General features: G+C 41.6%; 1 protein-coding gene across 2 annotated transcripts in view; it reads left to right on the forward strand.

Annotated features, from left to right (window-relative positions):
* Nucleotides 1-2,501: 2,501 nt before the first annotated feature.
* The window catches only part of LOC137630485 (transmembrane protein 8B-like), a 76,602-nt gene continuing 55,954 nt past the window's right edge, over nucleotides 2,502-23,149 (forward strand). The window contains exons 1-5 of one of the 2 annotated variants that reach the window (XM_068361983.1): nucleotides 2,502-2,686; nucleotides 4,688-4,778; nucleotides 15,534-15,656; nucleotides 22,083-22,210; nucleotides 22,405-22,697. In XM_068361983.1, the coding sequence (XP_068218084.1) occupies nucleotides 2,589-2,686; nucleotides 4,688-4,778; nucleotides 15,534-15,656; nucleotides 22,083-22,210; nucleotides 22,405-22,697 (733 nt within the window). In that variant the 5' untranslated portion in view covers nucleotides 2,502-2,588. Of the gene's footprint in view, nucleotides 2,687-4,687; nucleotides 4,779-15,533; nucleotides 15,657-22,043; nucleotides 22,211-22,404; nucleotides 22,698-23,149 lie in introns of those variants that run through there. The other variant, XM_068361984.1, reaches the window with a different exon arrangement.

The raw sequence follows: 23,149 nt of genomic DNA on the forward strand, positions 1-23,149 counted from the left end.
CCTCACTTTTTGTCAGCAGAGGCAGAATCAAGAGGAGGATCGCAAAAAACACAATCTGTGTGTGGATTCGTAGGGTCATTGACCTTGTTCTGAATCCCAATCCGCCTCCATCACGTCATGCCAGAGCCCATGATATCGGGAGAGTTGCTACGTCCTTGGCCTTCAAAAAGAACTATTCTGTGACGCAGCCATGTCATGTCAAAACGCCAAACTACTTTCACTGCCCACTACCTGCAAGATTTGACACACAGGAACCACGATATGATCTCTCTCGTTCCTGTGGTGGCTGCACAACAGCTGGTTTAATACCTCAAGCTCCTTATTGGATAAGTAGCAGAAGGTTGAGGGCATTGATTATCTGGGTTTTAGTCTGAATGAATGAAAAGGAATGTCTGTCTTTTTTCCTTTCTTCATCCTCCCCTCCCTTGGGGAAATCAGCATCCTGGGTCCTCTGCACAAGCTGACCTCAAACCACTGCAGGTAAACCATTGCCCCCTTGTGTCAGTATTGTCCCAATATTGTTGCGTCCCCATACCCTGATAAGGTGGTATTGTGAATGTCTTGGTCTCCTCGGTTATATCCTACAAGACTGAATATCTTTTACCTTCACAGTCACATTGCTAGTACTGTATTTCATTGCATACAGCTTGTGTAGGGCGTAGACCATGCTTAGCAGGTTTAGCAAGGTGTTAGGGCCCCTTATTTGTGCACTAACCTGCACAGTAGCGAGTACCCCGGGTAAATCCAAAAAGCCTAATTGGCAGGGACATCCACCGTCCTAATTGGTGAGTCACCTCTAATGAATGGTGTTGGTTTGTATTCCAGTTACGGAATAAGTGACAAATTTGGAAGTAATTTGTATTTTTCCTAATGATACAAACCTTAGCTATTTATACATACTTGCCCGCCAACCCTGTTCTCATCAAAGTCTTACCTCCAAGCAAAGTGAAGCTCAGTCTCAGGTGTGTGAGAGTCGGGTGTACTTAATCACCTCCCTACCCCACGCTCACTAGTGGGATGGGTAATTAACCCTTGCTGAATTCTAATGGCTCGTACTTTCAGCTTCACCGAAAGTAATACCCCTTAATAGATAGCTAAGGTTTGTATCGTTAGGAAAAATACAAATTACTTCCAAATTTGTCATTCAGAAACTTGATAGATTCCTAACAGAACAAAATCAAACTCTTTTTACTTACCATGACCTAAATTGTTACTGTTCAAGATTGATCCATTCATTTAGAAACTAATTTAATTCTTCTTGTTTTATTATGACCCAAAGATCTATCGTTTCTCCTTGATCTTTCAGTGACAGACATTTGAGGGATGTTTTTCTCTATTGAACTCTTTGCACGTGTATTTCCGAATTCATAGTACTTCATAGAAAAGTTTTTATTTTCAGTGTTGGAAAGTAGCGTTCTACCTCTGTTGTAGTCATGGGAATTGCCAAGAAAACCGAAAAAATTAATCTAATAGAATAGCTGGAAGTAGGATAATAATCTAATTGTACATTTTTACGCATAGGTTTTTAGCACAACACCCGTGGAGTAAAAAAAAATATTTACCCTCCACCAAAATATCAAGGTTGGCACTGTGGGAACAAAAGGGCTCTCTCTCCCTCTCAGCCTGTAGCTCAGACTCTTGCATAGCTTCCTGTGCGTATGCGCAGAACAGCCAAACCCCACTCAGCTGGAACTGTGAAATGCACAGATCCATACAGATTATTATTGTTATTATTTTTTTTTTATTATAAAGTGAATGATGGCTACAAATTGTAAGCTTTGGGATTATATATTGCACAAATATAAAGAAAGAATTTCAAAAAAATATCATTATATTGAATATTATCAATAATATCAAATAAAAATAAGGGGTGCTGCAGTTCTACAGGATTTATCCCAAGCCGCCACTTTGTAACAAGCTATCATTTTGATAGATAGGTGACCCCTTGCAACATTAACGAAGCCACATACTTCTTGAGGTGTCGTTAGTAAATGTGACCTATATAGATGAATGTAGTTGTAAGGTACTGAAATCAGGTACTATCTTGATTAGATTTTTAGGATGAGGTGGAATGATCTTCCTAATCGGGTGTGGTTGAATCAGTAGAACTTCAAAAGTTCAAAGTTGGAGCAAATGCTTTTTCGAGGCAGACATGAGTCTTTTTATAGTTTATTTATGACATATTTGTTTTTGATGTTGTTAATAGTTTATATATGACATGTCTGTTTTGACGTTGTTACTTTTTTAGAATGATTTATTGTTAATTTGTTCTCTTCATTTATTTATTTCCTTATTTCCTTTCCTCACTGGGCTATTTTTCCCTGTTGGAGCCCCTGGGCTTATAGCATCTTGCTTTTCCAACTAGGGTTGTAGCTTGGATAGTAATAATAATAATAATACCTTACTAGGTATCCATATGTAACTGTTTGTCTGCACATCTACCCCTTATGAAATGCATTTGATCACAAAACATAATTTGCAATTCTTGTTAAGAAGTTTCCTTCATTGCAGCTTGTGGTGTTAGCCTTGTTCCAGAAGTCAGTCAGGAAGGACTACTGCAACCGTATTCAACATATGCTGATGTTACCATGTTTCACTTCAACATACCATCTGAAGTTACACGTGTGACGTGGGAGTTTGCGGCATTTATGGATGACCCAGGATGTCCGGTGCGAGATGTCCACATGTGAGTGGGAAAAAATTGATGTTGAGTGGAGGTGTGGATGTGATACTCTTGTATGACTAATTTTTTTATATTTAGTACCATTTACTGCCCTGATTAAGGGATTTCAATAAAAATATATATATATATATATATATATATATATATATATATATATATATATATATATATATATATATATATATATATATATATATATATATATTTATATTTACATATACAGTAGATAGAGAGATAGATAGATATATATGTATCATCCTCATCCTTATCTCCTTCTATGCCTACTGATGCAAAGGGCCTCGGTTAGATTTCGCCAGTCATCTCTATCTTGAGCTTTTAATTCAATACTTCTCCATTCATCATCTTTTACTTTGTGCTTCATAGTCCTTAGCCCTGGGTCATTCAACTCTTCTAGTGCCATGTGGAGCCCAGCTGAGTGTTTGGTTAACTAATCTCTCTTTGGGAGTGTGAAGAGCATGCCCAAACCATCTCCATCTACCCCTCATCATGATCTCATCCATATATGGCGCTTAGAGTAATCTCTCTTATAGTTTCAATTATAATTCTGTCCTGCCATTTAGCTCCCATTATCCCTCTGAGGGCTTTGTTCTCAAATTTTCTAAATCTATTGGAGATTGTTTAATTGTCATACCAGTACTCATGTCCATAGAGTAATACAGATCTTACTAAATTGATATATAGTCTGATTTTTATATATAATTTCAGGCCATTTGATTTCCAAATTTTACTTACCCTAGCCCTTGTTTGATTTTTTTTTTTTTTAATCTTTCACTAAACTCTAATTCTAAAGACCCGGTATTGGAGATCATAGTTCTTGAATACTTGATTGATTCTACTTCATTGATCCGTTTTCCTTACAATCATACTTCATCTTCCATTGCATACTTCATTCTCATCATCTATGTCTTTCTTCTATTTATATTCAGCCCAACCTCATGTGATATTTCATGCATTCTGGTAAGCGATCTTTGCAAACCCTGTGGTGTTCTGCTAACAAGGACAGCATCATCAGCATACTCAGGTCTGCTAAATTCCTATCACAAATCCAGTCCAATCCTTCTCCACCATCTCCGACTGATCTTCGCATTACAAAATCCATGAGGAGGATAAACAACATAGGTGACAACACTTTTCCTTGGAGTACTCTGCTGTTCACTGGAATTTCATTTGATAAGACTCCACTAACATTAACTTTGCACTTGCTATGCTCATGAACAGATTTAATCAAATTCATATATTTAAGAGGAATTACATGATAATGCAGGATTCCCCACAAAATTGGCTGGTGCACACTATCAAAGGCTTTTTCATAGTCCACAAATGTCATCAAAAGTGGATTTCTATATTCTAAGCATTGCTGTACATGTCTTAAAATGAAAATGGGTCAGTGCATCTTCTACCTTTTCAAAATTCTGCTTGCTCATTTCTCAACTTTTCATCAAACTTTCTCTCCAGTCTCTTTAGAATAAGCATACTATGTATTTTCATAAAAACTGACGTAAGTATGATGCCTCTGTAAATATTGCTATCAGTCAGGTCTCCTTTTGCCATTCTCACCGATACTCCTAACTCCCACTCATCAGGTTTTGCCTCCTCATGCCACATTCTACAAAATAATCTTGTAAGTAGTTTGGGAGTTGCTTCATTTTCGGCCAGTATCATCTCGGCAGTTATTCCATTGTTCACTAATTCTCATGTAGTTTATTTATTAACTTGTTAAGCCCCTGGAGCTTATGCCATCTTCCTTCCCAATGAAGGTTGTAGCTAAGCTAGTAATAATAATAATTATAATACAGAATAGAGTGACAAAAAAGATAGTTCTATAACATTATAAAACTACTTCTCAAGATATAATATAATCTTATATTACTAATTGATAATTATTCATATATTTATGAATTAATGCACTTTTAAGAGTTTTTTTCTTAATTGTGCTTGAACATGATAGTAATAATAAGTGATGTTAATTGTTTTTGTTTTCAGACTTGTTCAGCATGGGAGCTATCCTGTAGTTAACAGCCAGAACAACACTTTCAAAGATTATATGTACATTCAGCGTTCATCTTTACACAAGGTAGGAATATTTTCCTTGCATTTGTATATTTTATAAAGTAGTTTTATTATTCAACTTTCCTAAACTTAACATTGTTCCTTCACAAACAAACCTTACGTTACTTATGGGAATATTCTTTCGGCAAAGCTGGAAGGTTAGCCGTTAGACTTTTAATACAAGGTGACCGAACCACTTGAACTTGGTAGGTAAGGGGTGGCTTGGGGTACCTAGCCACCTATATCTACTCAGCCATCGGTGAAATGTCACTTTTTCCTTTTGGCTTGAAGAGATCGTACTCATTTGCTCTCCTCTCCTAAAGGCTTGGCCAAGACTAACTTTATGCAGTTCCTTTTTCTTTTTCAATTGTGATTGTTTCTTCCTTGACGCTCCCATGCGAACTTGCCCTGGTCGCAAAGGACAAGCGTCGCAAATTGTCCTTTGCGACCAGGGCAAGTTCGCTCTGTCTGATCTTCAAGGGGCATTGCTGTGATCAGGGTTTTGACCTGCGAAGAGTGTTGAGAGTGGCCTTCCTCTCAGTTGGTGAGACTTTGTCATCGTAAGAATAAGGCCAAGAAATCTCTCTCTCTCTCTCTCTCTCTCTCTCTCTCTCTCTCTCTCTCTCTCTCTCTTTTTCCGAACGAACCACTTCATAAAGCCTTAGACAGAGACCTTACCTTAAAGACTGTGAATTGTACAATCTATCTCATCGTGTGTTGCATTTCAGAGGGTGGAGAAAACTATATTTGTCCTTTGTTTCTGAATTTGTGACCAAAATCAAAATCCTGTTGGTAATAATCTGCGATTTGACTCTTTCACGATCTTGTCTCTCAAAGAGGTAACTGATGACCTGGATGATATGTTACCAAGTCCTGTAAAAGGTGTGCGTAATTATTTAAAGAGAACACAATATCTTGGGCCTAAATTCTCCTACTTGTTTGTGAGCACTGGCTGCTCTAAAAAGAAAGTATTCATAAACACTATTTTTTTTTCTGGTTGAGAAAAACTATTATGAGAGCCTAAAAACCTTTAGGGGAAACATCTCCAAGGGCCTCTCCTTGAGGCCTCTGATTGCAAGGTGCCTCGACTTTTCCAGGTCAGGACATCCTGAGCGTGATCTGTCATCTACGCGCGATCACCCACCTGCACTAGGTTATGTTGCCCCCACTTGTCCAGACCATCGGTAGTAGCTCGCGGATAACCCCCTACGCGCTCTTCATCTTCAGGTTGCGAGCGCCCAATAGCATGTAGTGACGTAGCTGCTCAACAATTATTGTCAAAGCGCACCCAGGCGGTAGAGCGTGAGTGTCAAGTTCCATGCTTCAGCCCACTAGTGAACAAACGACCAGCGGAACGCAACCAACCAGTACTTTTCGTAGCCTAGTCGCTTTCCGTAAAAACCACTCCGTAACACGAGTTCTAAAAGCTGGAGTTTGAAAGAGACTGACCACTTTTATAAACCATTACCTTATAGATTGCACACACAGGTCTTTAGACACCTTTCTATAGGCAAACTTTTAGCTCATATGGGACAGTTAACTGCTTATATCCGTGGAATTTGTTATTCTCTGCATTATAAGAGTACCTGTATATAATGTGTACTAAGGCGGATGGCGATCTTGATTAGACTTGAAACTTTCACTTGGAGTACACCCTAAAGCAATTAAGAATACCTTGAATTGTGTACTGGTTGATATATTAGATGATATATTGAATGTAATAATATGCAACACGCTGTTCATATCTCTAAACCCTGGCAAAGCTCTTTAGAATGGATAAGAATCTACTGCGTATTAACGAGCTGGCTATACCGTTTCCAGATAATTAACTTTCATATCTTGCTATAAGTACAATAGTAATTGTATCTTGAAACAGAAGGGCAGACCTCCTACCTCCACTAAGACTTAATCCCACCCAAGGAAGACGCCCCATATAAATGACACTTTTATTTTCATGTGTAGGAATAAATCACAAATTTATTACAATTTGTATTTTTCTTAGCTATAAAAACCTGAGTCATTTACCAAAGGTCCCGCCACAACCGCCTGTCAAGTCTTTGACCAGAAGAGTGTTGGAACAAGCGTAGTATGTCATGTGCAGCACTTGCCTAGCAACGCAGCATGATGTAATCAAACGGATTTCTTTTTTATTGTCTAGCCGTAGAAAACGAAACTAGAAGTAACCCAATATAAATGACTCAGAAGTATTTATCATACATACATACATATACCAAGGCACTTCCCCCAATTTTGGGGGCTAGCCGACATCAACAAATGAAACAAAACAAAAAAGGGGACCTCTACTCTCTACGTTCCTCCCAGCCTAACAAGGGACTCAACCGAGTTCAGCTGGTACTGCTAGGGTGCCACAGCCCACCCTCCCACATTATCCACCACAGATGAAGCTTCATAATGCTGAATCCCCTACTGCTGCTACCTACGCGGTCATCTAAGGCATCGGAGGCAGCAGCAGGGCCTACCGGAACTGCGTCACAATCGCTCGCCATTCATTCCTATTTCTAGCACGCTCTCTTGCCCCTCACATCTATCCTCCTATCACCCAGAGCTTCCTTCACTCCATCCATCCACCCAAACCTTGGCCTTCCTCTTGTACTTCTCCCATCAACTCTTGCATTCATCACCATCTTTAGCAGACATCCATTTTCCATTTTTCAATATCAAACTTACCCGATGATCATATAGCTGCATCCCTGCTGCCCGACAGAAAAAATCTACGGGAGGAATATGCCAGCGATCGCTATACAGGTGGGGGTGTACATCAACAGCGCCATCTGTCAAGTAGGTACTCAAGTACTCGATGTCAACAACGAACCAATTTTCCCTCTGTCGTGCCACAGGCAAGACCTACTAAATACGCCGTCCCTAACTGGATTTGTTTTCACAACGATTTGGTGAAGTACACTATTCCAGTTTTGAGCTTCCGCTATGCAGGGGTTTTATCTTCATTTCAAAACTTGAACTCGTTTTGGATAGATTTAATTTTGGTGACGAAGAGAGTATGGACTCTCCTTCACTTTTAAATGGCCGACCCTTCCCTTAGACGGAAGTGTTGGTGACGAAGAGAGTATGGACTCTCTTTCACTTTTAAATGGCCGACCCTTCCCTTAGACGGAAGTGTGTTTAGGTTTTTGGTAATTTTGCTTAACGAGTTATAGATCTATTTATTTTATATCTCTCCGCCTTTATAGGCCTCTTCGATTAACTTTCCATTTATTAAAAACTTATAAAAATTAATTTTTATGTTTGTTTATATGCGACCTTTCCTAATAGTAGGCGGTCCTTACTTGGAACCGAAGTTAATTAACATTGAGCCCGTCATATCGTATTTTCCTTTTAAGAATTTATACTTTTTTAATTTTAATGTTTTTGAAAGAATTTCTTTGATAGTCTCGTACTGTTTTCAAAGATGAACAAACGTTTAGTTTAGTCTCCGCAGTTGTTGACGTTCAGAACGTTCAACATGCGCTCTATCGTTACGATAGAGAGAGAGTATTTCACGGTTTCACGTTGCAGTAAGAGTAAACCGATTCTAGCGTTTCGTTCATTCTTTCTTAGCTTAAATGGTTTTAATTCTAATAAAGGAACTTTTTGGGAAACCTTTCAGTTTTTTCCTTTAGCAAATAATATGTTTTAACGATATATAATTGGGCTCTTCTCTCAGGTTCTAAGTCAAGAGAGAAGAGAGAGAGAGATAGAGACGGAGGGAGAGAGAGGAGAATAAACGTTTCGTTCAAGCGGGTAACGTTGTTCTCGTTTTTCACTCTTCTCCCTAGTCGCTGTAGGGGAAGAAGGTAAAACGTTTCTAGAGTTTTATTCTTGTTCCCAGGCTTTATGCGGTGAGAGATTTTAAACGTAGTTTATTTGATCTAGTGTTTAGTCTCTTTTCCAGCCACTGAATTCTTTATCTTTCATTATGTTTTTCTGTTGCATTGTAAAACTGTTTTCGCAATTACTACCTTTTAATGAAGGATAGGATTGCGTGTTTCAGGTACAAATCACTTAAAGTTTCGATTTCAGTGAAATAAGTGCAAACAGAAAATCAAAAGTGATAAAGTGATATGCGCAAAGTGTTACAGTGTTGCGTTCGAGGGTTCGTATGTTCGTGCCAGTTGTTCACCTAGTCCGATACCTCTTACAAGCTCCCAAGCCCAGGGGAGAAGTAATGTCGAAGGACTTATGGGTTCCACAGGCCTTGATCTACGAACAGACGTTTCCCTCGGTGGTTTCGGGTGTATCTACACACGTTGCCGACGTGATCGCCCCACCCACATAAAGACGAGAGAGCCCATTTATTCCTCGTCTGCGGAAGAGGTTTCTCGCAGAAACCATGGACCAAATCTTGCAGCTTTAAGTGCAAGTCGGTCCCTTCCGCGCAAGTCCAACGGCCTAGGTGTAGCCACTGGGTCAGTTTGGACTCGCTGCATTCATCCGACGACTGCACACCTCCCAAGAGAGGCAAGGTGGTACCGCAACAGGCAGTAACTCCGTCTGTTGCCGCACCAGCTGTTTTAGACCCTCAGTCACAACGGACAGTAGCTCCGTTTGTTGCCGTCTTTTATAGACCCTAGTGGTCCATGCTGCAGACTATGCAGTCTCAGCTTGCTCCTTCATGCAGGAGTATCGTGGTGAGAAGGTTGACAATGCACCTGTTAACCTACAACCTGCCACGGTTGTGCGCTCAGCAGATACTGCGGCTGCCTGCTCCCACACTCCACCTGTGAGAGCTCCACCACCGTTGCGCAGTCGACCCTGCCAGACGCATGTTCATGCTGCACCCTCCGTTGACATGCGTGAGCTTCCGCATCAGCAGTGGGAAGGTGCTGTCAAGCTGCCGTGTTTTGCCGCAATGCGGCATGCTCCGCAACCCACGGCAGTCCCTCCCACGCACCAGCACTCCGCTTTTGTTGTTGCCAGCTCCCACACTCCGACTGCGGAGAAGGTTGACGATGCACCCATTGGCCTACAGCCTACCACGGTTGTGCGCCCGGCATGGCTGCCTGCTCCCACACTCTTGTTGTGAGAGCTCCTCCACCCATGCACAGTCAACCCTGCCAGACGTATGCTGACTCCCACAGACACACGGAGCACTCCGTTGCCGTGCGTGAGCTACCACAAGCTGCCGTGTTTTGACACGGTGTGTCAGCCTCCGCAACACACTGTGGTTACCGCCACTCGCCCGCAGCAAACTAGTCAGTCAGGAGTTGAGGCTTCCCCACACAACTTTGGTTGTTGCCAACTCACAGACTGTCAAACAGTTACATGACGTTGCCTTCTGGTCTGCTACTAATACACCAGTGCTGTATGTCCTCACGCTCCTGTTGTGGTTGACAGTTCAGTTTTTGACAGTTCACAGACTGTCAAGCAGTTTCATAACGTTGCCTTCTGGTCTGCTGCTTATGCACCAGTGAAACCCTCACTGAGATAACCTAGCTTTTCTCGGACATGGTTCCTGTAGATGAGAAAGTGCTGTTCTCCCTCCTTCTGATATTCCCTTGAGGACTCTGTCATTTGGAGAGGAGCCTTAAGCTGCTTAGCCTCCTATGGACTTCAATTAAAGCATAACATGCTTCCAGGGAGGGTAAATGGTTCCGCTTCAGTCGCTAACCCCGTCTGTTGCCACACCTGCTCCCATAGACCTTGGGCTTTGTTGCAAGACATGCAGTCCAAGCTTAGTCCTTGATAGAGGATTTTTTACGGAGAAGAACCTTCTTGCCAACAACCTTCCTACCGGTTGGTTGTACGCCCTGTTGACGCTGAGATTTCCTACTCACGTCCGCCAGTTGAGATGGTTCCTCCACCGGTGCGACCCAGTGTGGGTTGCCAGTCGCACGTTGACGTTAAGCGACTCTCGGAGGTGGTTGTGGACGTTCAGTGTGTCACTAGGAAGACGTTCAACAACCAGCAGAGGTGACTTGTTGTGACGCAGTGCGGCAACCTCAGCAACCCGATAAGGGGTTGTCTGCACAACCCAGACAGTCTAGACAGTTTCGGGTTGTCGCTGTACTTCCTCGCTTCCCCATGGTTGACAGTTCACAGACTGTGCAGCAGTACCATGATCTTGTGTCCGGCTCCGTCACGCATCCACCAGTGCGACCGGATTCAGCGAGTCAGACGTTGCCCACTCCGTTGCCGTTTCCTCATCAGTTTCGGATGAGGAACCCTCTGATGAGGACATGGCTGAACAAGACGATCAACCCCCAGCCCTGCTATCCATCCAGAAGATGCTGAAGAAGGAACGCGGCCCTGTCAGGCTGTGGATGAGTCTGGTTAAGACACTGTCATCCGTGGTTCAATTGGTGTCACTTGGAAGACTACACCTCCGTCCTCTTTGGTTTCATCTAGCTCTTCACTGGAAAAGGACAAGACGCTAGAAGCGGTCTAGATCCCGGTTTCCGGAAGATAAAGTCTTGTCTGACTGGATGAAAGGACTTTATCAACCTTTGATAGGGTCTTCCCCTGACTGTTCAGACTCCCAACCACGTTCTCTTCTCAGACGCATCGGACGTAGGCTGGGGTGCGACCTTAGGCGGTAGGGAATGCTCGGGATTATGGAACTCGAGTCAAAGGACAATGCATTTCAACTGCAAGAAGCTTCTGGCAGTACGTCTGACCTGGAAAAGCTTCAGGTCTCTCCTTCAAGGCAAAGTAGTGGAGGTGAACACGGTCAACTCCCTGCTTTGATGTACATCTCCTAGCAAGGAGGGACCTATTCTCTGACATGGTACGAGTTCGCAAGTGACCTCCTCTCCTGTTCAACAGGTCTAGACTTTTCACTAGTAACAAGTTTCTTCCAAGGCAACTTGAATGTCTTAGCAGATTGTCTCAGTAGGAAGGGACAATAATTCCAACATATTGGACCCTCCACTAGGATGTATGCAAGAGACTTTGGGTCACCTGGGGCCAGCCAACCATAGATCTCTTCGCAACCTCGATGTCCAAGAGGCTCTCAATACTTTGCTCACCTATCCCGGACCCAGCAGTAGTTCTTTTAGATGCCTTTCTACTTGATTGGTCTCATCTAGATCTATATGCATTCCCTCCGTTCTAGATTGTCAACAAGGTACTGCAGAAGTTCGCCTCTCACGAAGGGACAAGTGGACGCTAATTGCTTCCCTCTGGCCCGCGAGAGAATAACTTACCGAGGTACTTCGATGGCTAGTAGACGTTCCCAGAACTCTTCCCCTAAGGGTGGACCTGCTACGTCTGCCACGCGTAAAGAAGGTACTCCAAGGCCTCCACGCTCTTCGTCTCACTGCCTTCAGAGTATCGAAAGACTCTCGAGAACTAGAGGTTTTTCGAAGGAGGCAACCAGAGCGATTGCTAGAGCAAGGAGAACATCCACCCTTAGAGTCTACCAATCGAAGTGGGAAATCTTTCGAAACTGGTGCAAGTCAGTATCCGTATCCTCGACCAGTACCTCTGTAACTCAAATAGCTGACTTCCTCTTATATCTGAGGAAAGAGCGATCTCTTTCAGCTCCCACTCAAGGGTTACAGAAGCATGTTGGCATCAGTCTTCCGTCACAGAGGCTTAGATCTTTCCAACAATAAAGATCTACAGGACCTCCTTAAGTCTTTTGAGACCACGAAGGAGCGTCGTTTGGTTACACCTGGTTGGAATTTAGACGTGGTTCTAAGATTCCTTATGTTAGACAGGTTCGAACCACTTCAATCAGCCTCCCTGAAAGATCTCACCTTTAAGACACTTTTCCTGATATGCTTAACCACAGCTAAAAGAGTCAGTGAGATTCATGCCTTCAGCAAGAACATCGGATTCTCATCCGAAACGGCTACATGTTCTACATCTTGGTTTTCTAGCCAAACACGAGCTGCCTTCTCGGCCTTGACCAATATCGTTCGATATTCCAAACTTATCGTATGGTTGGAAAGGAACTAAAAAGAGTATTATGTCCTGTAAGAGCTCTTAAGTTCTATTTTAAAACCTTTACGAGGCCCGTCTGAAGCTTTATGGTGTTCAGTTAAGAATTCATCTTTGCCTATGTCAGAGAATTCTTTATCCTATTTTTATCAGACTGTTAATACGAGAAGCTCATTCCCTTCTGAATGAGGAAGACCAAGCTTGGCTGAAGGTAAGGACACACGAAGTTAGAGCTGTCACAACTTCCGTGGCCTTTAAACAAAATAGATCTCTGCAAAATATATTCGACGCAACCTATTGGAAAAGCAAATCAGTGTTCGCGTCTTTTATCTTAAGAATGTCCAGTCTCTTTACGAGAACTGCTACACTCTGGGACCATTCGTAGCAACGAGTGCAGTAGTGGTGGGGGCTCCACCACTACAATTCCCTAATTCCAGAACCTTTTTAATCTTTCTCTTGAAATATTTTTGGGTTGTCCGGAAGGCTAAGAAGCCTTTCGCATCCTACTTGATTTGGCGGGTGGTCAAAATCATTTCTTGAGAAGCGCCTAGATTAAAGGTTTTGATGAGGACCTTTAGTATGGGTTGCAACCCTTCATACTTCAGCTCCTAGGAGTCGCTCAGCATCGTATGAGGATCGCGAGGCTCAGTAAGGAAGACGTACTTAAAAAGGCAGAGTAATTGTTCAGGTCGTCTTTCTTACCAGGTACTTATTTATTTTATGCTTGTTATTTTGAATAACTGCTAAAATAAAATACGGAATACTTAGCTCATAATGTCAACTTGTTATGCTGGTCTCTACCCACCCCCCTGGGTGTGAATCAGCTATATGATCATCGGTTAAGTTTGATATTGAAAAATGTTATTTTCCTTAGTAAAATAAATTTTTGAATATACTTACCCGATGATCATAAATTAAAGGACCCACCCTTCCTTCCTAATAGAGAACCAGTGGGACAGAGGAGAAAATTGGTTCGTTGTTGACATCGAGTACTTGAGTACCTACTTGACAGATGGCGCTGTTGATGTACACCCCCACCTGTATAGCGATCGCTGGCGTATTCCTCCCGTAGATTTTTTCTGTCGGGCAGCAGGGATGCAGCTATATGATCATCGGGTAAGTATATTCAAAAATTTATTTTACTAAGGAAAATATCATTTTCTCAACATGGCCAAACCACCTCAACACATTCATATCCACTCTAGCTGCTAACTCATTTCTTACACCCGTTCTCAGTCTCACCACTTCGTTCCTAACCCTATCTACTCGAGATACACCAGCCATACTCCTTAGACACTTCATCTCAAACACATTCAATTTCTGTCTCCATCACTTTCATTCCCCACAACTCTGATCCATACATCACAGTTGGTACAATCACTTTCTCATATAGAACTCTCTACATTCATGCCCAACCCTCTACTTTTTACTACTCCCTTAACTGCCCTCAACACTTTGCAACCTTCATTCACTCTCTGATGTACATCTGCTTCCACTCCACCATTTGCTGCAACAACAGACCCCAAGTACTTAAACTGATCCACCTCCTCAAGTAACTCTCCATTCAACATGACATTCATCCTTGAATCTCCTTCCCTTCTCGTACATCTCATAATCTTACTCTTACCCACATTAACTTTCAACTGCCTTCTCTCACACACACTTCCAAATTCTGTCACTAATCGGCCAAGCTTCTCTTCTGTGTCTGCAACCAGTACAGTATCATCCGCAAACAACAACTGATTAACCTCCCATTCATGGTCATTCTCGTCTACCAGTTTTAATCCTCGTCCAAGCACTCGAGCATTCACCTCTCTCACCACTCCATCAACATACAAGGCAAGTTAAACAACCACGGTGGCATCACACATCCCTGTCTCAGCCCAATTCTCATCGGAAACCAATCACTTACTTCATTTCCTATCCTAACACATGCTTTACTACCTTTTTAGAAACTTCACTGCTTGCAACAACCTTCCACCAACTCCATGTAACCTCATCACATTCCACATTGCTTCCCTATCAACTCTATCATACGCTTTCTCCAGATCCATAAACGCAACATACCCCTCCTTACCTTTTGCTAAATATTTCTCGCATATCTGCCTTACTGTAAAAATCTGATTCATACAACCCCTACCTCTTCTAAAACCTCCCTGTACTTCTAAGATTGCAATCTCTGTTTTATCCTTGATCCTATTAATCATTACTCTACCATACACTTTTCCAACTACGCTCAACAAACTAATACCTCTTGAATTTCAACACTCATGCACATCTCCCTTACCCTTGTATAGTGGTACAATACATGCACAAACCCAATCTACTAGTACCACTGACAACACAAAACACATATTAAACAATCTCACCAACCATTCAAGTACAGTCACACCCCCTTCGTTACAGTATAGTTATGCAGAAAGGTGGTTTTTTATTTTGCTTTCCTTAAGGCTTTTGAGAATTCAGATTGAATGTGACTGACCACAGTGCCTTACTGAATATGGGAGAGTGATAAATTTGGAAGCTGTTTCTAATGGTCACTTGCATATTTATTTTACTTCAAGCTAGCTAATAATTTTTGCTTAGATATTGATAATTGGAATTTGAATGATTATATTTTATATACATGGTACTGTATGTGCCTTCCTATTATTCAGAGCACCTGAGAATCGCATTGTTTTAATATAATAGTTTGTTTGCATCTTTATTTGAAATTAATTACAGCTTACCTCTTTCTGTGAAATATTTATTTAATGAAGGGTAGATATGCTACTCAGGAAGTGTTTTGACTGAAATATAGGCAGTGTGGTATTAAGAGGAATGACTAGGAATGCCTTTTTCATAACTTATGAGTAAGAAAGTGTAATTTTTCCTATTTCAGGTAGTCACAAAGTCTGCGTACTTGCCACATGATGCAACAATCTTGCCGATTTACAATCCTTTACCCGGGAGCTGGTTTGCTGCTGCGTACATTCCTAATTGGAATGAACAAATGCAACAGGAGGTATGCTAATTCAGTTTCATCATAAATATTTTATAGTTAATGAGCCATAGTTAACGCTTAATTGTTCCTATGCGACACACAAACCATTGTCCTTTAATAGGGAGATTGTTTTGAGCACCAGCTGGAAACTTTAATGAGGTGAGCTATGGATAGAATAATAATGGGAATAACACAGCTGGGAAAAGGGCATCATGGATTTAAGAGCAAACTAAGGGAGGATATTCTAACAAGTAAGAAAACTGATATCCCCTTTTGGGGGAAGGGTTTCTTCATAAATAACGTATTTTTCTTTACTATTGATACCCGAGTCCTTTAACCTACTTTCCCTTTTCAAACACCCCTCTATTCTGGGCCAAAAGGTCAAAAGTGAAGCTTTCAGACTGGTGGGAGGGGGTCGGCTTTTTGCTTGCATCCTCCACCAGCTTTTCAACTGATCATCAAACAACTCTAATGACAGTTTCCAGTTTACACTGAAACGATTCTCCCATTAGAAATTCATTGTTCCAACACTAAATACAAAGCCTTTTGCACTATTAGTAATATACTCTCGGCTAAGCTGGAAGACTAGCCTTAAGACTTTTAGGTAGGGGTAACTACCCCACTGCTAGTTAGTAGAGGGTCAGTTGTTAGTACCAGCTACCCAGCTCACACACTCCGTTGTTGTCTTGTCACTCTTTCTTTTGGCTTGGTCAAGAGATCTCCGCCTTTCAACCTGACTGCCATATTAACTAATTGTTTTCTTTTCAGGTTCGAGTGTGACATCTTCCGGTCATCATGCGAATTTATCCAGGACCTGAAGGGCACAAATGTGGCACCTTCATGTCTTCAATCAAGACCGACCCGCATTTGTTGTGTCCGGCCTGTAGAGAACAACCGTATATGCATGACGACACTTGTGAGGAATGTCGGGAGTAGTCCTCCTCCCAGCGGGAGAGATTTGGACAGCGGTGTAGGAAGAAATCTAGTAGGGATTCTTCTCCTTTGAGGTCATCCTCGAAGTCGAAGAAACTTCAGACTTCTTTACCCCCTCAGTCTCTCCCCGAAGCTCCTCACTCAGTCTCCCCAGGGTATTGATCAAGTAGGAGTGTTGACCATTTATTTCTAGTGCAACCATTAGCTTCAAAGGATGCTGCCGCTTCCTTTAGCGAAGCGGTGCCACCCTTGCAGGGGAGTCCTTTTCAGAAGTGGAGATGGATCCTTCTCCAAAGGCTTCCGTAGGCTTTGTTCTGGAAGAGTTTGCTTTCGCTACTAGTGCTGTGTTGCTGGTTCTGAATTTTCCACTTTCGCCTGCCGCATCCCCTGCTGCCTACGACAGTGCTTCCCCTTGCCTTGAGTACGCTCAGCCTGCAGAGGGAGGGCAAAGTCTGAGGTATGTTCTTGTAAATCTGGGGTGTTGCCTTTCCTGTTCACGTGGTAGGTCCTCTCCAGATTGATCTCTGCCACATGATTTTTCCAGCTGGCGCCCAACTTCGCCTCCCACCTTTTTTTCAGCCCGTTGGAGCGTGGTTCACCTGTCGATGTTGCTCGCCCCCTGCGAGTTCGATGCATGCCATCCTTGCCACAGCCTGTTCCTGTTTCGGAGTCCATGAGTGCTCGACGTTCCCCTTGGGGAATCCAGGCCATAGCGTTTTCATTGTAGGAGCGCAGAGTGTGCCGCGCTACCTAGTACTCCACATTCGCCTTCAGCCCTGACAGAATGAGTGCCCATGACGCCTTTCGCACTCATAGTACATCCCCTTGTGAGAGTTCCAGAAGCGCATGAACCAGCCCCTACTCGTCACCACACGTCAGCAGGTGAGCAGTCCCTTGCATTCCAGCATGCTCCCAGGTAATGCATGATCCAGTTGTTTGTCACCGATCGCAGCGAGATCAATCCTCTACTCGCGAGTACATGCCAGCACGTGACCCCTCACCATCTGATTGCTACATGCCTCATGACTTCTAGCTCGAGACTTCCTGAGCGTACTCTGCAGCCTATGCGATTGTCCACTTGCACGCAGTCATGTCACCCACTCTCACAGACCATCAGTAGCAGCTACCAAATCAACCCTTGCGCGTTCTTCATCTTCAGCCCACGAGCACTGAGTAGCACGTACCAATGTAGCTGCTAGGTAACTTCTGTCAATGCGCACCTAGCCGGTGGAGCGCGAGAGCCAAGACCCACATGTCAGCCCAGCAGTTAACAGCCGACCAGTACCTTTCATAGTCGCCTCAAAGAGTTCAGCACATGTTCCAGGTCGTTCTCCGACTTGCTCTTCTAAGCCAGATCGAGAGGCCATGCAGGTCCCATTACGGCCAGGTAAGCAACTTCTGTCTCTATTTCAGTTCCAAAACCTCGGACTCTTAGAGAGCGTTCTCCATCCCATAAGCTACCCAGTGAGAAGGCTTCTTTGAGTCCATCCTTCGAGGACATACCATGGGTCAACGCTTTAGTGATGGCAGTGAGCTTGGCAGTACCTGGTGCCACTGCTTTAGATAAGCAGTTATCGGCAGCTTCCACAAGTACACCCAGGATCCCGCTGGAGAAAACATATCTCATCGAGGACCTCCTCCCCGCTGCCCGACCCTAGATGCAGGTCCACAGTACCAGAGGCACCCTAAGACCAACCTTGTATTTATATCTCCCCGATTAGGTCCAGGATTTGTGTTCCCATGGGCACCGCGGAGGTAGTCTAGCAGGACTTTTCTCAGCTGCACATGACCCTGGTTATGACTACGAAGAAAAGGAGATGGTTTTTCATTTAAAAATATGTATACGTGTCCATAAAGTCTTCACAATCTAATAAAATATACAAAAACAAATAAACAGACAGATAAGTAGAAATTACTGGATTACAAAATGAGTGGTAGATATTGTTTTTTGTCTTGTTCTGTCCTTGGCAAAGAGAGTCCGTGAGCTACATGGTCTTATCATATAATGTCGCCCATTCAAGGGGATGGGTGCTGGTGACACTCGGCTTCATCCCTGAGTTTATTGCTAAGACTCAAAATCAGGCTGTAGCAGATCCTATATTTGGGCTCTTACGATTGAGAGTTTACATTATGTAACATATTTTCAAAAGAACCACAGGAGCTCACCCACAGACTAAGACTTTTCGTTAGCACAGGGAGAGTCAAGAGGAAAATGACATTTAATACTATCTCCGCCTGGATTAAGCAAGTGATAAAGAGAGCTCTCGTTCCAGACTCTAATTCTCATACTTGAAGACTCGGAGCTCGTGGTGTCAAAGGACTTCTCTGTGGTGCAGGTATTATAGGCGGGCTTATGGAAGCATCAGATGACTTTCACAGCCCACTACCTGCAAGATGTAACCTAGAGGAACCTGGACACGTTTTCCATAGGTCCTGTGGTGACTGCACAAAACTTGGTTTCAAGCGCCTTGGCTCCCTTGTAGGACAAGTAGCAGTTGGTTGAGAATGAATGTGCGAGTGACAGACCTTTTCGTCTTTCATTCTCCCCTCTCTTGGGATTGAGCAACCTTGGAAATCTGCAAGCTGACCTCCTTTATATAACCTGGAATATATTTATATAATTGTTATGTCCCCAATATCCCTACGAGGTGGAATCAGGTAATGTCTACAGTAAGTTAAGTGTGGAGTTTAGCTCCAAATATTACCTTACCTGGTGAAGTCACATTGCTGAATTGTCACACAATAACTTGATTGCCCAAGCCATTAAAAAGGGACGTCACTCAACCGGTGAATGTGTGAGCGGGGCAACTAAATCTATCCCCGCTAACTAGCGGTAGGTAGTTATACCTCGCTAAAAGTATTTTGGCTAATTTTCTGTTTTCGCAGAAATAATATCCACTGTAAAGAGCTCAAGGTTTATAAAGTTATGAGATATACAAGTTATTTGCAAATTTGTCATGTTTGTATAGCTAGGAGAAATAAAAATTATTTTAAAAGTTTTTGGATCTTTTCCTCACATACTAAAGTAGTAATTGGAAGTTTTACAAAATGTCTGCCGCATGATTATCTGATAGCTTAAAACCTGTTTGTTATTCCAGAACAGAAACTATGATGATTAGCTCATTGAATATAACTTGCATAAATGGGTAGGGTGGAGGTTTGCTGCCATTTTCCCAAGGTTTAGAACATTAATTTCTGTGAGGTTGAAATCATCATCATCTCCTACGCCTGTTGACTCAAAGGGCCTTGGTTAGATTTTATCAGTCGTCTCTATCTGGAGCTTTTCAATTAATACTCCATTCATATCCTCTTACTTCATGCTTCATAGTCCTCAGCCATGTAGGCCTGGGTCTTCCAACTCTTTAGTGCCTTGTGGAACCCAGTTGAAAGTTTGGTGAACTAATCTCTCTTAAGGAGTGTGAAGAGCATGCCCAAACCATCTCCATCTACCCCTCACCTTGATCTCATCCACATATGGCACTTGAGTAATCTCTCTTATAGCTTATTGGAAATGTTCCTGGGTGTCAATCTGCCTGATGGGAGGTTGAGTCCCACTCAAACTCGATAGTTTCTTATCGTGTCTGTAACCTCACCATCATTGTTACTCAAGGACAGCATTTTGTGGGAGCCTATTGACCTACTCGCCGAGTCATCGGGAGTCATTGCCTGGCCCTCCCCGGTCTTACCTTGGTTAGAGAGGGCTTAGGTGCTGATCATTTGTATATGTGGTTAGTCTCCAGAGCCTTCTCCCTGTCCCTTGCCTTTGCCATTCATTAGCAACCTTTAGACTTGTAAATTGTTGTCAAAATGTCACTTCATGGAAATCAGATTAGATAATAATTAGAAATTTGTTACGTGAAATATGCTAGGTCTCTTTCTTACATCTTAGTGACCCATTTACTTTGCCATTGAGTTACTGTTATTAAAAATTCTGAATTTTTCTTCTCCTGATATAGAAATGCTGGAGTTTTGCTGGTGCCATTATTTATGATGATTACTCTAAGCTAATTGGAATAGTTTAGGGATTTCCAGGAGTAATGCATCAATTCCATCACCTTTATTTAGATAAGGAATAGCTGAATCCCTTAACAGAGATCTAGCTAAGATAAGTGCCTGATGCAAATTATAGGGCATGAAGTTAATTCCTAACAAAACTTAAAGTATGATTGTAAGGTCGTCAAGGACAGTGGCTCCTCAACATCCATATCTTAGCATTAATGTTTCTTTAACTCTGTATGACTTAAAATTTTAGATGTGATTCTCGACAGCAAATTTACTTTTGAGAAACACACAAGGTCTGTGTCCTCTCCAATTAGACAAAAAATTGTCTTATTGAGAAAGTCTCTCAAGATTTTTAGTGATCAATCTGTTCTGAAGAAGTATTTTAATTCTTTCATTCTACCTTGTTTCAAATATTGTTTTCCTGTATGGTATTCAGCTGCTGATTCTCATCATGATTTGTTGGACAGGAACTTACGGTCTATTGAATTTCTTATTACTGATCTAGATATTAATCTCTGGCACTCACTCAGTTAGTTTATTATGGATGTTGCATAAGATTTTTCATAATTCTGATCATTCTTTACATTCAGGTCTTCCCATATAGTTCCATCCTGTTTGCAATACTAGGCATGCAATTAATTTCTAATAATCAGGTCTTCTCCATGATGAAGCTCAATACTACATAGTATTCAAGAAGTTTTATTCCAGCTGTGACCAAGTTATGGAATGATCTTTTTATTCGGGTAGCTGCATCGGTAGAACTTCAAAAGTTCAAAATTGCAGCAAATGTTTTCATGTTGAACAGGCTAACATAAGTCTTTTTATAATTTATTTATGAAATATCAGTTTTATTGTTGTTACTGTTTTTTAAATGTTTTTTTTTATTGTTGATAATTTCTCATATCGTTTATTTATTACCTAATTTCCTTTCCTCATTTGGCTATTTTTTCCTGTTGGAGCCATTGTTCTTATAGCATCTTGCTTTTCCAACAAGGGTTGAAGCATAGTCAGTAATAATAATAATAATAATAATAGTAATAATAATAATAATAATGATAATAATAGTAATTATTATTGTTATTATCATTATTATTATTATTATTAATATTATTATTATTATTATTATTATTATTATTATTATTATTATTATTATTATTATTATTACTCGGTTAAGTCCCTTGTTAGGCCGGAGGAACGTAGAGAGTAGAGGTCCCCTTTTTGTTTTTGTTTCATTTTTTGATGTCGGCTACGCCCCAAAATAGGGGAAAGTGCCGTGGTATATGTATGTATGTATGTATGTATTATTATTATTATTATTATTATTATTGTTATTATGTGGAGAAGGGAACGGGAAGTAAAGCATAATCTATAAAGGAAAAATAAAAATAGAATATAAGTTAGATATGATATTGAAATAGATAAGACATGAAGGTAACTAGGCTTGTTGTCACAATGAACTTTCCATTTTTCTAGTAGCCTTTCTACAGCGTTAGGAAACTCTACTTTTTGCAGGGCATTATACACAAGTGCCGCTATAGTCTAGGCTCTATAGCGATGTGGACTCAGAAGGACCACATAAAGACCCTTCATACAGGAATGGCACAGACGGTACGAACGCATGAAAATCTCTCCTATTACAGGTTAGTATTAGGACTATTTTTATAATTTTGTACTTGATGTATCAATAATAAATCAATTTGATATTTATTTATTTTGTTAAAATACATTTTTAACTTCGTTAATGATTTGATGATTAGCTTTTCACTCATTAAGATATGAAAGTTCCTTCATAAAAGTCTGGCTGGAGATATTCATTCTTCCATCCCTTTTACAGGTTTTATGTTCCTTCCCACACTTGGTTTTTAGAAGTGTCCATATCCAACTGTCACAATTTGGAACAGATCATCGATGGCACCACCGGAGAACACCTTTTCCGCTGGTGTATAAAATCCCTCTCTATCCAAGCGAGATCGCTTCCATCATACAGCCCGGAAAAAGGTGTAGTGAATATTACTCAGGGTGGAAATTTTATCTTCACAGAGTTCAGACCATTTTCTGATGGCTATTATTACATCTTGATTGATACAGAGGGAGAAACCAGCATTGACATTGCCATCAGAACTAGAGGTATGTGCATTGAAGTATGCATTGCTTTATGGCTAATAGGTTTTTTGTATCCTTTGAGACATTGATTTGTTCTGGCATTATATACAAACCATTATGCTTTTTACAGTAGATATATATTTCAGCGACAGCTGAACTATCCGTGAAGCATTTTACAAGTCGTAACTACCCTCTACTAGTTAGCAGAAGAGGGGAGCGATGGTAAACCAACCACCCCGCTCACATCCGCACTAGTAACAGGCAGTCAAATTTCATTTTGACTTGGTAAAGAAGTCTCGCTCTCCCGTTAAAAACCTCTTGATACAATATTATTAAGAGTAACTGGCGTAAAAGCTAAAAGCTTTCTATTTCTTTTTTTTTTCAGGTATGTCTGCCCGTAGGGATTGAAAACAACGAGGTTTTGTCCCAGCATTGAAGGGCGCCGATAAGGCACTTTCATGTCGGCTGTGGAGAAC

The sequence above is a fragment of the Palaemon carinicauda genome, chromosome 38, assembly GCF_036898095.1.
Source record: "Palaemon carinicauda isolate YSFRI2023 chromosome 38, ASM3689809v2, whole genome shotgun sequence".
NCBI classification, from domain to species: Eukaryota; Metazoa; Arthropoda; class Malacostraca; order Decapoda; family Palaemonidae; genus Palaemon; species Palaemon carinicauda.